The 18,025-nt window shown below is 49.5% G+C and overlaps 1 protein-coding gene across 1 annotated transcript in view; it reads left to right on the forward strand.

The window, feature by feature from the left end:
- Positions 1-18,025, forward strand: part of lama1 (laminin, alpha 1) — a 422,130-nt gene that overhangs the window by 192,609 nt on the left and 211,496 nt on the right. Inside the window, exons 16-19 of the mRNA XM_038808722.1 lie at positions 8,007-8,117; positions 8,931-9,058; positions 9,849-9,935; positions 12,019-12,230. Of these exons, the coding sequence (XP_038664650.1) occupies positions 8,007-8,117; positions 8,931-9,058; positions 9,849-9,935; positions 12,019-12,230 (538 nt within the window). The remainder of the gene's footprint in view (positions 1-8,006; positions 8,118-8,930; positions 9,059-9,848; positions 9,936-12,018; positions 12,231-18,025) is intronic.

Here is an 18,025-nt window from a genome sequence, read left to right on the forward strand (position 1 = left end):
AATAGCATCTCACATTTAACTTCATTGTGAGTGTCATGACCAGTCACAGATGAGGTTTCCCAGAAGTTGTCGATCCGGGAGGGACCCCTCAATCTGTCACTGTTCGGCTGGAATACCCTGCCTCCCGCCAAATATCACAAACCCGAGTGAGAAGGGATGACTGGATCTGTGTCTTTAATCAACCCACACTCTGTTAGTCGCAACAAAGATTCAATGTAACAAGGTTCCCTTTTCCTTGGATATCTTTTCCAGACCCAGATTGGGCGGCACAGTGGTAAACATTGCTGCCTCACAGCGCCAGGGACCCGGGTTCGGTTGCGGCCTTAGGTGATTGTGGAGTTTGCACTTTCTACCCATGTCCGGTTTCCTCCCACAGTCCAAAGATGTGAATGTGTTGCACGTTTTACTTGAGTGTATTACGCGTTTTATTGGAGTGTATTAACACGCCTCTGTTTAAAGGCCGTGTGCTTAACACTACTACAGCTCTGTGTATGTAATTCTGCTCGGAGTCGCCAGGTGCCGTATTTAGACACCTCACAAGTATATCAAGGTCAGGTTCAAAGTAATAAATCTGTACACCGATTAGTAAGTTCAAACGATTGATATTTATTATAACAAATATAATAAATACACATGCATACGCTAAAGAGACTAAGTTACTTCTAAACTAAACGACTAAAATACTTATCTAAATAGGAACAGGCAAGGTCAGGGAGCGAGGCCTTCGTCCCGTTCTTGGTCTGCAACTCTCAAAGTGTTAAAGGTCGTCAGGGTCTAGCAAGTCTGGCTCACGTAGCGATCGTTGTGGTGAAACTTACAGTTCGATGGCTGGTGGCTCAACGGCTGGTGATGGAACTGGAGTCAGGATGCGATGTAGCAGCAAAGCGGAGCTGGAGCAAAACAGGAACCAACAGCAAGCCGGAGCTACAACAGCAGAGCCGGAGCCAACAGGAACCAACAGCAAGCCGGAGCAACAACAGCAGAGCCGGAGCCAACAGGAACCAACAGCAAGCCGGAGCAACAACAGCAGGGCCGGAGCCAACAGCAGAGACGGAGCCAAACAGCAGAGCCGGAGCCAACAGACCGGACCATGTGCGGGGTCTACTTTTATAGGTCCCCCCAAAGTCCGTGCCTCTTCGGGGCGGTCTCTACCTGCTGTATATCGATTGGGTCTTCTCCCTATCGATATTTTCCAAACCCCCCAATCTGAGGGTCGCTTCTCAATGGGTGGGGCGGTCTCTATGGTGCTTTGTGATGGATACTTATGGTGCCGTTTCGTCTGGGCGTCCACTCAAAGTATCCATTCAAACCTAAATGTTTCTATTGTGTGGGCCTAGATCTGGATCACCTCATTACTATGTAAATCGTTGTTGCCATTTACACCTTTAGCTGAGATTCTGCACCTGGCCATAAATTGGTTTCTGTCCGTGCAGAATGCTAATTAGCCTTCTGCAAACTGCTTGTCCTGGCTAAGACTGTTTTCTCCCTGCAGCCTTAGCAGTTCTCCATTTTGTAGCCCAGTGTCCATCTTAGGTGGCTACAAATGTTAGGTGGATTGCCGTGATAAATTGCCCCTTAGCGTCCAGGAATGTACTGGTTCAGTCAGGTTACGGGGACTGGACGGGGGAATTGGGCCTGGTTGGGGTCTTTCAAAGGGTCGGTGCAGACTCGCTGGGCTGAATGGCCTCCTTCTGCAGTGCAGGGATTCTATGATTCTACGAATAGTTATGCTTAAAAATGGGCCACTTTAACCAGGCTTTCCTGAGTTAAGATAGAGTAAGTTCATTAAATACTAAAGACATGAAGAGGAAGGGGGCATAACTATAAGGTTCAGGGTGGGAGATATAGGAGGGATGTCCGAGGTAGGTTCTTTACTCAGAGAGTGGTTAGGGTGTGGAATGGACTGCCTACTGTGATAGTGGAGTCGGACACTTTAGGAACTTTCAAGCGGTTATTGGACATGGAGCACACCAGAATGACAGGGAGTGGGATAGCTTGATCTTGTTTTCGGGCAATGCTCGGCACAACATCGAGGGCCGAAGGGCCTGTTCTGTGCTGTACTGTTCTATGTTCTATGAATGGTAAAACACATGCATCTACATTAATATGGATCAGAAGTAAGAATTAAATATCATGGTAAGTAAATATAAATAAAACGCTCTATGAAACAATCCTCGAATTTGAGGAGTAGATGACGAAGCGTTGCCATTGCAGCCATGACAAATTCATTCCAATATAGTTAAGTTCTCCAGGCGAGTAGCTGATTCTTCAATTCAGCTGTTCCATGGTTTGGTAGAGATAGTTCAGTTATTTGTTTTCCAGCTGTGATCCCTTTTTGCTGGCTGGTTGACTTCCACAGTCAGAGAGACAGTTTTCTTTCACATATTCCCTTTTTTGCAGGTGCACTGTTTCCGGTACTGTATCACACACCTTCAGTGTGGAAAACGTCCAGCTGCTTTACACACACACACATAGATTTGATATTTTAAAATCTTCTTCTTGCTTTTCCTTTCTGTCTTTTTTTTCCTACTTCTTTGACTCCTTTTATTTCTCCTTCTTCACCTGATTTAACACTGCATTCACTGATTCTAATTCAACCCTTTTAGTGTCTCTTTGTTCACCACGTCCCCAGATGCCCAGTTGCCCTCTCTGCGCTATTATCAGCTCACACTTCCAGTAACTCACGGGCAAGAAACTATTTTGAGCTGAAGGTTGCAGGAAAGAGACTTAACAAGCTGGGTTTGCCATGAGATGCCCTTCCCTAGCACATCCTGCCCTAATACCTTTCAAAGATAATAATCGCGTACTGGTATGCCTGTAACTCTGTTCCGTCGCTTCATTGAGCATGTTACCATTTACGCAATTTACTTTTCAAAAAGAGCCATTGTGACAAGACAAAAGTGCATGGAGTCACGCTGCTGTAATGATTTGCAAATTAAGTCTATGACCTCATTCGTGTCAATCTGCTAACTCGTTTAATTCTAATCCATGAACAAATGTTGGTTCTTGAGATTATTCTGACGAAGGAAAAGCTGTCAATTTTATTCAAAAAAGTCAGCATTAAGTGTGCAACTGAGATCCTGTTTTGTTCCTATACTGATTTTTTCACTGATGTTTTTGTTTGGAGAATTTTCATGGAGAATGGATTAGCTACTGTGCAAACATCAAAATTCAGAAATATGTTTTTCATGTGTTTGCAGCACCTGAATAGCAAATTGCCTCGTAACATGATGGTCATGCATTCCTTAATTACTCAGTGTCACACGTTTTGCCAAATGTTACCGCAACATGTGCCAGGCTCAGCCTGATCCAATTACCGCAACATGTGCCAGGCTTAGCCTGATCCAATTACCGCAACATGTGCCAGGCTTAGCCTGATCCAATTAGCGCAACATGTACCAGGCTCAGCCTGATCCAATTACCGCAACATGTGCCAGGCTTAGCCTGATCCAATTACCGCAACATGTGCCAGGCTTAGCCTGATCCAATTACCGCAACATGTGCCAGGCTTAGCCTGATCCAATTACCGCAACATGTGCCAGGCTTAGCCTGATCCAATTACCGCAACATGTGCCAGGCTTAGCCTGATCCAATTACCGCAACATGTGCCAGGCTCAGCCTAGAACATAGAACATAGAACAGTACAGCACAGAACAGGCCCTTCGGCCCTCGATGTCGTGCCGAGCAATGATCACCCTACTTAAACCCACGTAACCCGTATACCCGTAACCCAACAATCCCCCCATTAACCTTACACTACGGGCAATTTAGCATTGCCAATCCACCTAACCCGCACATCTTTGGACTGTGGGAGGAAACCGGAGCACCCGGAGGAAACCCACGCACACACGGGGAGGACGTGCAGACTCCACACAGACAGTGACCCAGCCGGGAATCGAACCTGGGACCCTGGAGCTGTGAAGCATTGATGCTAACCACCATGCTACCGTGAGCCTGATCCAATTACTGCAACATGTGCCAGGCTCAGCCTGATCCAATTACCGCAACATGTGCCAGGCTTAGCCTGATCCAATTACCGCAACATGTACCAGGCTTAGCCTGATCCAATTACCGCAACATGTACCAGGCTTAGCCTGATCCAATTACCGCAACATGTGCCAGGCTTAGCCTGATCCAATTACCGCAACATGTGCCAGGCTTAGCCTGATCCAATTACCGCAACATGTGCCAGGCTTAGCCTGATCCAATTACCGCAACATGTGCCAAGCTTAGCCTGATCCAATTACCGCAACATGTACCAGGCTTAGCCTGATCCAATTACCGCAACATGTGCCAGGCTTAGCCTGATCCAATTACCGCAACATGTGCCAGGCTTAGCCTGATCCAATTACCGCAACATGTACCAGGCTCAGCCTGATCCAATTACCGCAACATGTGCCAGGCTTAGCCTGATCCAATTAGCGCAACATGTACCAGGCTCAGCCTGATCCAATTACCGCAACATGTGCCAGGCTTAGCCTGATCCAATTACCGCAACATGTGCCAGGCTTAGCCTGATCCAATTACCGCAACATGTGCCAGGCTTAGCCTGATCCAATTACCGCAACATGTGCCAGGCTTAGCCTGATCCAATTACCGCAACATGTGCCAGGCTTAGCCTGATCCAATTACCGCAACATGTGCCAGGCTCATTGCTGGCCTGTTCTGTGCTGTACTGTTCTATGTTCTATGAATGGTAAAACACATGCATCTACATTAATATGGATCAGAAGTAAGAATTAAATATCATGGTAAGTAAATATAAATAAAACGCTCTATGAAACAATCCTCGAATTTGAGGAGTAGATGACGAAGCGTTGCCATTGCAGCCATGACAAATTCATTCCAATATAGTTAAGTTCTCCAGGCGAGTAGCTGATTCTTCAATTCAGCTGTTCCATGGTTTGGTAGAGATAGTTCAGTTATTTGTTTTCCAGCTGTGATCCCTTTTTGCTGGCTGGTTGACTTCCACAGTCAGAGAGACAGTTTTCTTTCACATATTCCCTTTTTTGCAGGTGCACTGTTTCCGGTACTGTATCACACACCTTCAGTGTGGAAAACGTCCAGCTGCTTTACACACACACACATAGATTTGATATTTTAAAATCTTCTTCTTGCTTTTCCTTTCTGTCTTTTTTTTCCTACTTCTTTTACTCCTTTTATTTCTCCTTCTTCACCTGATTTAACACTGCATTCACTGATTCTAATTCAACCCTTTTAGTGTCTCTTTGTTCACCACGTCCCCAGATGCCCAGTTGCCCTCTCTGCGCTATTATCAGCTCACACTTCCAGTAACTCACAGGCAAGAAACTATTTTGAGCTGAAGGTTGCAGGAAAGAGACTTAACAAGCTGGGTTTGCCATGAGATGCCCTTCCCTAGCACATCCTGCCCTAATACCTTTCAAAGATAATAATCGCGTACTGGTATGCCTGTAACTCTGTTCCGTCGCTTCATTGAGCATGTTACCATTTACGCAATTTACTTTTCAAAAGAGCCATTGTGACAAGACAAAAGTGCATGGAGTCACGCTGCTGTAATGATTTGCAAATTAAGTCTATGACCTCATTCGTGTCAATCTGCTAACTCGTTTAATTCTAATCCATGAACAAATGTTGGTTCTTGAGATTATTCTGACGAAGGAAAAGCTGTCAATTTTATTCAAAAAGTCAGCATTAAGTGTGCAACTGAGATCCTGTTTTGTTCCTATACTGATTTTTTCACTGATGTTTTTGTTTGGAGAATTTTCATGGAGAATGGATTAGCTACTGTGCAAACATCAAAATTCAGAAATATGTTTTTCATGTGTTTGCAGCACCTGAATAGCAAATTGCCTCGTAACATGATGGTCATGCATTCCTTAATTACTCAGTGTCACACGTTTTGCCAAATGTTACCGCAACATGTGCCAGGCTCAGCCTGATCCAATTACTGCAACATGTGCCAGGCTTAGCCTGATCCAATTACCGCAACATGTGCCAGGCTTAGCCTGATCCAATTAGCGCAACATGTACCAGGCTCAGCCTGATCCAATTACCGCAACATGTGCCAGGCTCAGCCTGATCCAATTACCGCAACATGTACCAGGCTTAGCCTGATCCAATTAGCGCAACATGTACCAGGCTCAGCCTGATCCAATTACCGCAACATGTGCCAGGCTTAGCCTGATCCAATTAGCGCAACATGTACCAGGCTTAGCCTGATCCAATTACCGCAACATGTGCCAGGCTCAGCCTGATCCAATTACCGCAACATGTGCCAGGCTCAGCCTGATCCAATTACCGCAACATGTACCAGGCTCAGCCTGATCCAATTACCGCAACATGTGCCAGGCTCAGCCTGATCCAATTACCGCAACATGTGCCAGGCTTAGCCTGATCCAATTACCGCAACATGTACCAGGCTCAGCCTGATCCAATTACCGCAACATGTACCAGGCTCAGCCTGATCCAATTACCGCAACATGTACCAGGCTTAGCCTGATCCAATTAGCGCAACATGTACCAGGCTCAGCCTGATCCAATTACCGCAACATGTGCCAGGCTTAGCCTGATCCAATTAGCGCAACATGTACCAGGCTTAGCCTGATCCAATTACCGCAACATGTGCCAGGCTCAGCCTGATCCAATTACCGCAACATGTGCCAGGCTCAGCCTGATCCAATTACCGCAACATGTACCAGGCTCAGCCTGATCCAATTACCGCAACATGTGCCAGGCTTAGCCTGATCCAATTAGCGCAACATGTGCCAGGCTCAGCCTGATCCAATTACCGCAACATGTACCAGGCTCAGCCTGATCCAATTACCGCAACATGTGCCAGGCTTAGCCTGATCCAATTAGCGCAACATGTGCCAGGCTTAGCCTGATCCAATTACCGCAACATGTGCCAGGCTCAGCCTGATCCAATTACCGCAACATGTGCCAGGCTCAGCCTGATCCAATTACCGCAACATGTACCAGGCTTAGCCTGATCCAATTACCGCAACATGTACCAGGCTTAGCCTGATCCAATTACCGCAACATGTACCAGGCTTAGCCTGATCCAATTACCGCAACATGTACCAGGCTCAGCCTGATCCAATTTGCGCAACATGTGTCAGGCTTAGCCTGATCCAATTACCGCAACATGTGCCAGGCTCAGCCTGATCCAATTACCGCAACATGTACCAGGCTTAGCCTGATCCAATTACCGCAACATGTACCAGGCTCAGCCTGATCCAATTTGCGCAACATGTGTCAGGCTTAGCCTGATCCAATTACCGCAACATGTGCCAGGCTTAGCCTGATCCAATTCAAGTTCGTTCACTGGGCCCACATTACAGCGGCCCGGATGACCAGATTCTTTGGGGTAGGGGACAGGTGCGTAAAATGTGCAGGGGGACCAGCGAACCATGTTCACATGTTCTGGACATGCCCGAAGTTTAGGGGATTACAGGTCATTCTGAAAATAACACTCATTTTTGGAAGTGCAAGGAGAAGAATGAATGTTCACACCCGCGCTACAGGTCCCCTTTGTGCTTCATACCCCCAACCTTAAAGGCCCCATACACAGTGCTGGTTGCTTGTCAAGTATTCTGACACCAAAAATGACTGGGGGGGGGGGGGGGGGGGCTCTCTCATTGATTCCACTGGATGGACAGATCGATCACTTAAAACATGTTCCTGCACCATTATCAATTTATTTGTGATTTGCAGAATTCACCCTTTCCGCATCAATGTGACTTCCCAAACTAATGCTGTGCTTTCTCTTTTAAAAGGGTGTTAGGCTTCGGGGGGCAGAGAGGGAAACCCATTCTGTGGCATTGCCTGTGGGAATATCGTGGGCTCTTCCAGATTTGAGAGGGGTGTAGTTTTCTCCTCCTCCCAACTTCTTCTGAAAAGTAGTCTGAATCCAAGTACAATCTTTGGAAATATCCCCTGAATTGCAGCGGAGGAGATTAGAGCACTACAGGATAACAGAAATCCCCTGCAGTGAGATTTTGGCACTCAATTATTCTTTTCAACAGTCTTGTATTCCAGGTTTTTATCGCGTTGATGGAATATTGTTTGGCGGCATCTGTCAACAGTGTGAATGCAACGGCCATGCCACAGAATGTGACACGAACGGCACTTGCCTGGTAAGTTACAGTTTATGTGAATGATCTGATGTGCAATCCGGTCCGAGGTGGAATCCTAAAAGCAGAACGTTGTTATTGTTTCGGTCCGGCTCGCTCCAGGACCGGAAATCCCTGCCCGCTGTCAGTAGGCCTTTTGCTTGTCCATCAAGTTACAGTCCTACCTGTGGAGGGCGTGACTGGAAGGTTTAGGCCGGGCGAGAGTGACGATACAGAACAGACAAGCATGAATTTTACTTTATCGCAAATAAATCATTGCATCAGATACACTTGCCAATTTGTCCCCTATTTGGTTCAGAAATATTGAGTTTTCCTCCTATGTTCTTCATAGTTTTTATTTTAGGCAAAATTCTGTCAGATTTATGAAGGTATACTTTTGTCAAACGCGTAAAGTACAAACGTTCTTTCGGTAAAAACGATTGCCAATCCCTGATCTTTGGCTGAAACCAGTGCAGTACTGAGGGAATGCTGCAATGTGGAATGTGCCGTCTTTTGGACAAGATGTTAAGCTCCTCCCAAATGCCTGTCCACTCAGGTGGATGTGAAAGATGCCATGGCATTATTTCCAGGAAATGCAACGGAGCAATGCGCTGTACCGTTCACTCGACAGCAGAAAATGAGATTGGCAGTTTTTTTGTTTCGCCGTGTTGTTGATTGTGGGAGTTTGAGGTGTGGACATTGGCTGCCATGTTTCCTATGTTAGAGCAGTGACCACGCCTCAAAAGTACTCACTGTCTGGAAAGTGCTTGGGGATGACCTGACGTGGCGAACGGTGCTACATTAATGCAAGTCTTTACTTTTTTCGCTAATTTCCAGGGCTGTCAACACAACACCACCGGCCCAAATTGCGATCGGTGCTTCCCTGGTTTATTTGGCAACCCCAGCAGAGGAACCACTGAGGATTGCCAGCCATGCGCTTGCCCACTGAACATTTCCTCTAACAAGTAAGCCTGTCGTGCTTTGGGAGGGTTATAAATGCTGTTGCTTAGTAACTAAAATCATAGGGCTAATGAGGATGTTCACTAGAAATTTGACAATAAGTACATCCTTTCTGCACAAGTATTTAAGGTGTCCTGCAGTGGTATAATAACATTTCACAGCACGGAATAAATTATTCTACAACCTAACTGTAGAATACTGTGACTTTCTACACCTAAGCATATTGTCCAGTCCTCAAATATAGCTACCATGTCAAAAGTCGCATTGTAGGTTAGATGATTGGGGTTTGAAGAGGAAATTCAAGCTTGGATTGTCATTTGGACACTAAACTGATTGATTAAAAAGTCATGTGTTAATTGAAGATAAATGATCTGTTTTGGAGCCATGTTTTGGATCCCTGGGAACGGTAGAAGTGAAAATAGAATAGTTGATTGGTAGTATAGATCTTGAATATTGCTGAAAAAAGAGGCTATCAAAACCTTTCAACTTGCACTCACCTGGATAGCTGGCAGAGGGGAACAACAATTTATACTGCATGATAAGAGAGTGCTGATTGGTTGGCAAGTGGTCGCTGAGAGGTGGAGGCGTTGCCATGGGGAATGCAGGATGGAACAGTTAACTGCTCAGCTTTATTCAAATTGTCTCTTTTTTGTAAGCAATACTGAAAATAGAATGCACCAACCATTGTGAATAAACAATTTCCCCACAGTCTTTTAATCTCCTGATGCCATTTCTATGGACAACCTGATGTTTTAAGAATTGAAGCCCTTCTGATGTTGTTTATTATTTCTCTAGTTTCAGCCCCACCTGCTACATAAATAAAACAGGAGGCATCATATGTGACCAGTGCCAGCCGGGCTATGCAGGAACCAGATGTGACAGGTAATAGATAAAACTGAGGGAACATCGGAAAATGTTTTTTGTTTAAGGTGTGAGTAACCCCTTGCCACCTACAATTTTGGTTTCTCTATAGTTTGATCAAGATATTAAGATGAGCAGATGAGGAGAAACTATTTCTGTTAGCTGCGATGTCCAGAACTAGGGCACACCATGGGCAATAAATGCTGGCCTAGCCAGTGATGTCCTAATCCCCTTAACGAACAAAACCCCCCCAAAAAATAAAAAATATGAGACACAGATGATTATGAGTTGAAGTAACATCATCACACAGAATTGGTACAGTGCACAAGGAGGCCATTCGGCCCATCGCGTCTGCACCCGCTCTCCAAATGCTCAATCCACCGAGTGCCATTCTCCCGCCTTCTCCCCTTAACCATGCAAATTAGAAAACTTTCCTTTGTGCAAAAAGGCTGGTCGAAGTTTGGAACTTATTTCCACAAAGGGCATTTAATTCCAGATCAATTAATTTTAAAACTGAGATCGATTAACTTTTGTTAAGCCCAGGTATAAAGGGTTACGAGGCAAAGGTAAATTTATGGAGTTAAGTCACAGGTCAGCCATGATCTCGTTGGAAAATGGAACTGGCCCAATTGCTAAGTTTGTACCCCGGTGGCTCGCTGAACTTTGACCCCTCCTCAGCTGGACACTACAGTCAATAATATTTACTTCATAGAAATTTGGTTATGAAATCCATTTGAACAGCAGGACATCAACCAGCTTGAAAGTAATAAAAGAGAAATAGAGATGGAGTAGAAGTAGGTGTTACTATTTGTAGGTTTTTATAGCCGTTTAGATTGAGGCAGGCAAGAGAGTGAGTGAGATGCTGGATCAAAATTAGTTGCTGTTTTTAAATGTTTTTTGACGGGTAAGGCCAGTACTGTGTGCAGTTCTGGTTGCCACATTGGAGGGAGGAAGTGGTTGCACTAGAGAGGGTGCAGAGGTGATTCACCAGGGTGTTGCCAGGGCTGCAGCGTTTCAGTATCAAGAGAGACTGGATAGGCAGGGGCTGTTTTCCTTGGCGCAGAGAAGGCTGAGGGGACACTTGATTGAAGTGTATAAAATTATACGGGCATAGATAGGGTAGATAGGAAAACAATGTTCCCCTTATCGGAGGGTCAATAACCAGGGGGCATAGATTTAAGGTAGGGGTCAGGAGATAGGATGTAAGGAAAAACATCACAGCCTGGTATGGCAACTGCTCGGCCCAGGACCGCAAAGAACTTCAGAGAGTCGTGAATACCGCCCAGTCCATCACACGAACCTGCCTCCCATCCATTGACTCCATCTACACCTCCCGCTGCCTGGGGAAAGCGGGCAGCATAATCAAAGATCTCTCCCACCCGGCTTACTCACTTTTACAACTTCTTCCATCGGGCAGGAAATACAGAAGTCTGAGAACACGCAGTAACCGGTTCAAAAACAGCTTCTTCCCCGCTGTTACCAGACTCCTAAATAACCCTCTTATGGACTGACCTCATTAACACTACATCCTATATGCTTCATCCGATGCCAGTGCTTATGTAGTTACATTGTATATCTTGTGTTGCCCTATTATGTATTTTCTTTTATTCCCTTTTCTTCCCATGTACTTAATGATCTGCTGAGCTGCTCGCAGAAAAATACTTTTCACTGTACCTTGGTACACGTGACAATAAACAAATCCAATCCAATCCAACTTTTAAGAAGTATTTAGATGAGCACCTGACATGCCATTGCATACAAGCTATGGGCCAAGTGCTGGAAAATGGGATGAGAGTAAATGGATGCTTGATGGTCGGCATGGACGCGATGGGCCAAAGGGCCTCTTTCTGTGCTGTAAAATTGTTTGAATAAAGGCAGAGATTCAAAATGAAAGCAGTGGTTTTATATTTTCGTTTTAAAATCTCTTGGGTGGCGTTTCAACTTGTGTGTTTTAACGGGCAGAAGGACACAAAGCTGATAAGCGCCGACATTGGATCTTTCTGGCCTCACTCTTGTGAAGAAAAATAAGCTAGAACGGTCACTCTTGAACCGTGTCAAATTACAAGAGTTTCAACATTCATTTGTAAATTCTCTCTCTGTCTAGGTGTGCTGATGGTTACCATGGAAACCCAACAGCACCCGGAGAGTCTTGTGTGCCATGCGACTGTAATGGCAACGTTGACCCATCGGTTCCAGGAAATTGTGACCCAGTGACGGGAGAATGTCTGCAATGCATCAGGAACACAGTAGGAAGATCATGTGAGCAGTGTGCGGACGGCTACTATGGCGATGCAGTCATCGCTAAAAACTGCCGCAGTAAGTAAGAAGTGAAATGTGGGGCAGAAGGGGAGAATTTTGAAAATCTTTTATTTTAATTTTTTATAAATTTGGGGGGGGGGGGGGGGTTTAGAGGACAAGTGCAGACCTTATGGCTGAAAGTAAATCTGCATCCGGCTACTAAGCCTCCAGCATTGCGTGGGAGGTCCGCGTGTAACCGTATCGTCTCCTTTCCTGAGGATCAAACTTCACAGCTTCAGTGCAGTCACCTGTTTCTGTCAGTGCAGAGCTGTTTAGTCCTGTACTAAGTTGGTTTTATTTGGGTCTACATGCTCCCAGTGGGAATGTTCCCAGGCAGAAGTCTGAGAGGCAAATCAATGGCCCTGACATGAACGGGAGAATAAAGAGAAATAAAGATGTCACCAAGAAAGACGTCAATAAAAAATATACACACATCTTCACTGAAGAAACTTGAGGTCAGAACAGCCTGTTCCCCTCTGCACGAAGAAAAATCATTATGAATCCATCTTGTATAGAGTTGAGCAAAATGCTGCAGGCCCTGTAATTCTGAAATACAGACAGAAAATGCTGGATGAACTCAGCAGATCAGGCAGCATCTGTGGAGTAAGGAGCAGAGTCAATGGGCTGGTCGGTCCCCACCCCTCAGGCATAAAAGCCGGGGGGTGAACCTGGCTGTGCGTGGCCGTCCAGCCCCGCAGCCATTTAGAGCCACAGATCTTTACAGCATGGTAACAGGTCCTTCGGCCCAGCTTGTCCCACTTACCCACATTTGGCCCACATCCCTCGAGACTCACCCTACCCATGTTACTGTCTAACATTTCTAAAAGGAAAAAATTGTACCCGCATCTACCACTGTCTCTGGCAGGTCATTGCAGATCCTCACTACCCTCTGTATGGAAAAATTTCCCCTCTGGTCTCCCCTCTCACCGTAAACCTATGCCCTCTAGTTCCAGACTCTGCTACCTTTGAGAAAAGGTATTTACTATCTACCTTATCTATGCTCCTCATTATTTTATAGAACTCTATGAGTTAACCCCTAAGTCTTCTATGCTCCAGGGAAAAAAAGCCTACCCAGCGTCTCCTTATAACTCAGACCATCAAGTCCTGGTAGCATCTCAGGAAATTTAATGGGTCCTTATTTGGCTTCAGGCAGTACTTGTACACTCTTCGGCGAGGACGTCCCTCCAGAAGGATTGGGGGTAATTGGTAGAACTGCAGAGAGTACCGAGCCCCACTAGAGTCTGGACTCGCCGTGAAAGCAGAGGCGGAATATTCAGCACTGCAACGTGGGGCCCTGACCAATGGGGAGGGGGCCCGTACGGAAAGGTGACTTGTGGGAACACCAATCAGAGCCTCGGTAGCTCAAAATTTGCTGATAGGTTCATTAAGCCTATCAGCAGGCAATATAAAACAACACTGGGCTCTGATTGGCGGACTTCCCTTTAGAGCGGGGAAAACAGTTTGCCAGATGACGAGACGTGGTGGAGATTTAGAGCAGTTGAGACATGGAATTGGTGTGAAGTTTCTGAACTTTTATTGAGTAAAGATGCAAAGTAGCAGCCATATTTCTGACATTCGGCCTGACGAGGAACCTGAGGCAAAAGTGAGGTCGCTGACCGAACATCGGATTGTGAGCCTGAAAAACCTTCAACGAGGTGAGGGCACTGGCCGATGGCCGTTGAAGGGAGCAGTGGGGCAACGCTTGACCTCTAGGCCAGTGCTGAGGAGGACGGATGAAAGGGCAGCCAATCATAAAGAACAGAGGCCACCCGGCCAGATAGCCAGCAGCAGCACCAGGCAGCCAGCCAGAAGCACATGCGGTTGTCGAAGTTAGAGGCCCTGCCACCTGAGCGAGAGCCGAGCAGAGTAGCAGTCGGGTAAGACGATGGAAGCCAGGCAGTGCTGATGCCATGTCTTGGGAAATTGGGGACAAGGCCAGCGGGAGCGAAGGGACTTAACCAGAGACAGAGGCCAGCCTGGCAGGGCAAGCGGGCTGGGCAGCAACTGAAATCTTTCTCCTTGTTATTTTTGCATGTTGAATTTACTGCCATTTATGGAGTCAGTCATTTCTCTCTCTGATTGATTGTATGATACCCAGCTGCCTTGACTCTTTATCGGCATCGCAGCTTTCCCCAAAATTATTGCCAGCAGTCAGTTACTATGGTAGGATTTTGGCAGTGAATTCAGGCTCACCACCAATTCTTTTCCCAATTCCCAAAGATTACCACCCCCTCACCAACTCATAAGCTTTGTTGAATTTGTCACTGCTTTTGAGCAGCCAAGACAATCAGCTGCTTTTACTTAAGGATGTCATTGGGGGTGGGGCTCGGTGTCTTAGGGGGTGGGGCTCGGTGTCATTGGGGGTGAGGCTTGGTGTCTTTGGGGGTGGGGCTCGATGTCATTGGGGGTTGGGCTTGGTGTCTTTGGGGGTGGGGCTCGGTGTCATTGGGGGCAGGGCTCAGTGTCATTGGGGGCAGGGCTCAGTGTCATTGGGGGCAGGGCTCAGTGTCATTGGGGGCAGGGCTTAGTGTCATTGGGGGCAGGGCTCAGTGTCATTGGGGGTGGGGCTCGGTGCCATTGGGGGCAGGGATTGGTGTCATTGGAGGTGGGGCTCCGTGCCATTGGGGGCAGGGATTGGTGTCATTGGAGGTGGGGCTCAGAGTCATTGGGGGCAGGGATTGGTGCCATTGGGGTGGGGCTCGGTGTCATTGGGGGCAGGGATTGGTGTGATTGGGGGTGGGGCTCGGTGTGATTGGGGGTGGGGCTTGGTGCCATTGGGGTGGGGCTCAGTGTCATTGGGGGCAGGGATTGGTGTCATTGGGAGTGGGGCTTGGTGTCATTGGGAGTGGGGCTCGGTGTGATTGGGAGTGAGGCTCGGTGTCATTGGGAGTGAGGCTCGGTGTCATTGGGAGTGAGGCTCGGTGTCATTGGGGTGGGGCTTGGTGCCATTGGGGTGGGGCTCGGTGTCATTGGGGGCAGGGATTGGTGTCATTGGGGGCAGGGCTCGGTGTTATTGGGGGCAGGGCCCGGTGTCATTGGGGGCAGGTATTGGTGTCATTGGGGGTGGGGCTCGGTGCCATTGGGGTTGGGGCTCAGTGTCATTGGGGTGGGGCTCGGTGCCATTGGGGTTGGGGCTCAGTGTCATTGGGGTGGGGCTTGGTGCCATTGGGGTGGGGCTTGGTGTCATTGGGGGCAGGGATTGGTGTGATTGGGGGTGGGGCTCGGTGTCATTGGGGGCAGGGATTGGTGTGATTGGGGGCAGGGCCCGGTGTCATTGGGGGCGGGGATTGGTGTCATTGGGGGCAGGGATTGGTATCATTGGGGGTGGGGCTCGGTGTCATTGGGGTGGGGCTCAGAGTCATTGGGGGTGGGGCTCGGTGTCATTGGGGTGGGGCTCAGAGTCATTGGGGGTGGGGCTCGGTGTCATTGGGGGTGAGGCTCGGTGCCATTGGGGTTGGGGCTCAGTGTCATTGGGGGCAGGGCTCGGTGTCACTGGGGGCAGGGCCCGGTGTCATTGGGGGCAGGGATTGGTGTCATTGGGGGAGGGGCTCGGTGTGATTGGGGGTGGGGCTTGGTGCCATTGGGGGTGGGGCTTGGTGCCATTGGGGGCAGGGATTGGTGTCATTGGGGTGGGGCTTGGTGCCATTGGGGGCAGGGATTGGTGTCATTGGGGGCAGGGATTGGTGTCATCGGGGGTGGGGCTCGGTGTCATTGGGGTGGGGCTCAGAGTCATTGGGGTGAGGCTCGGTGTCATTGGTGGCAGGGCTCAGTTTCATTGGGGGCAGGGCTCAGTATCATTGGGCCATTGGGGGCAGGGCTCGTGTCATTGGGGGCAGGGCTTAGTGTTATTGGGGGCAGGGCTTGCTGCCATCGGGGGTGAGGCTCGGTGTCATTGGGGGTGAGGCTCAGTGTCATTGGGGGTGTGGCTCAGTGACATTGGGGTGGGGCTCAGAGTCATTTGGGGCAGGGATTGGTGTCATTGGGGCAGTGCCCGGTGTCATTGGGGGCAGTGATCGGTGTCATTGGGTGGGGGGCTCGGTGTCATTGGGGGCAGGTCCCGGTGTCATTGGGGGCAGGGATTGGTGTGATTGGGGGCAGGGCTTAGTGTCATTGGGGGCAGGGCTCAGTGTCATTGGGGGTGGGGCTTGGTGTGATTGGGGGCAGGGATTGGTGTCATTGGGGGCAGGGCCCGGTGTCATTGGGGGCAGGGCCCGGTGTCATTGGGGGCAGGGATTGGTGTCATTGGGGTGGGGCTTGGTGCCATTGGGGTGGGGCTCAGAGTCATTGGGGGGGGGGCCCGGTGTCATTGGGGTGGGGCTCAGAGTCATTGGGGGTGGGGCTTGCTGCCATTGGGTGCAGGGATTGGTGTCATTGGGGGCAGGGATTGGTGTGATTGGGGGTGGGGCTCGGTGTGATTGGGGGTGGGGCTCGGTGTCATTGGGGGCAGGGATTGGTGTCATTGGGGGCAGGGCTCAGTGTCATTGGGGGCAGGGATTGGTGTGATTGGGGGTGGGGCTCGGTGTGATTGGGGGTGGGGCTTGGTGCCATTGGGGTGGGGCTCGGTGTCATTGGGGGCAGGGATTGGTGTGATTGGGGGTGAGCTCGGTGTTATTGGGGGCAGGGCCCGGTGTCATTGGGGGCAGGGCTCGGTGTCATTGGGTGGGGGGCTCGGTGTCATTGGGTGGGGGGCTCGGTGTCATTGGGGGCAGGGATCGGTGTCATTGGGGGCAGGGCTGATTGTCACTGGGGGCAGGGATTGGTGTCATTGGGGGCAGGGCCCGGTGTCATTGGGGTTGGGGCTCAGTGTCATTGGGGGTGGGGCTCAGTGTCATTGGGGTGGGGCTCAGTGTCATTGGGGGCAGGGATCGGTGTCATTGGGGGCAGGGCTGATTGTCACTGGGGGCAGGGCTCGGTGTCATTGGGGGCAGGGCTCAGTGTCATTGGGTGGGGGGCTCGGTGTCATTGGGGGCAGGGATCGGTGTCATTGGGGGCAGGGCTGATTGTCACTGGGGGCAGGGATTGGTGTCATTGGGGGCAGGGCCCGGTGTCATTGGGGTTGGGGCTCAGTGTCATTGGGGGTGGGGCTCAGTGTCATTGGGGTGGGGCTCAGTGTCATTGGGGGCAGGGCTCGGTGTCATTGGGGGCAGGGCTGATTGTCACTGGGGGCAGGGCTCGGTGTCATTGGGGGCAGGGCTCAGTGTCATTGGGGGCAGGGCTCAGTGTCATTGGGGGCAGGGCTCGGTGTCATTGGGGGCAGGGTTCGGTGTCATTGGGGGCAGGGCTCAGTGTCATTGGGGGCAGGGCCCGGTGTCATTGGGGGCAGGGCTCAGTGTCATTGGGGGCAGGGCTCGGTGTCATTGGGGGCAGCGATTGGTGTCGTTGGGGGCAGGGATCGGTGTCATTGGGGTGGGGCTCAGAGTCATTGGGGGCAGGGCTCAGTGTCATTGGGGGCAGGGCTCAGTGTCATTGGGGGCAGGGCTCAGTGTCATTGGGGGCAGGGCTCAGTGTCATTGGGTGTGGCGCTCAGTGTCATTGGGGGCAGGGCTCAGTGTCATTGGGTGTGGGGCTCAGTGTCATTGGGGGCAGGGCTCAGTGTCATTGGGTGTGGGGCTCAGTGTCATTGGGGGCAGGGCTTAGTGTCATTGGTGGCAGGGCTCAGTGTCATTGGTGGCAGGGCTCAGTGTCATTGGTGGCAGGGCTCAGTGTCATTGGGGGCAGGGCTCAGTGTCATTGGGGGCAGGGCTCAGTGTCATTGGGGGCAGGGCTTACTGTCATTGGGGTCAGGGCTCAGTGTCATTGGGGGCAGGGCTCAG

Source organism: Scyliorhinus canicula, chromosome 10 (genome assembly GCF_902713615.1).
Source record: "Scyliorhinus canicula chromosome 10, sScyCan1.1, whole genome shotgun sequence".
NCBI lineage: Eukaryota > Metazoa > Chordata > Chondrichthyes > Carcharhiniformes > Scyliorhinidae > Scyliorhinus > Scyliorhinus canicula.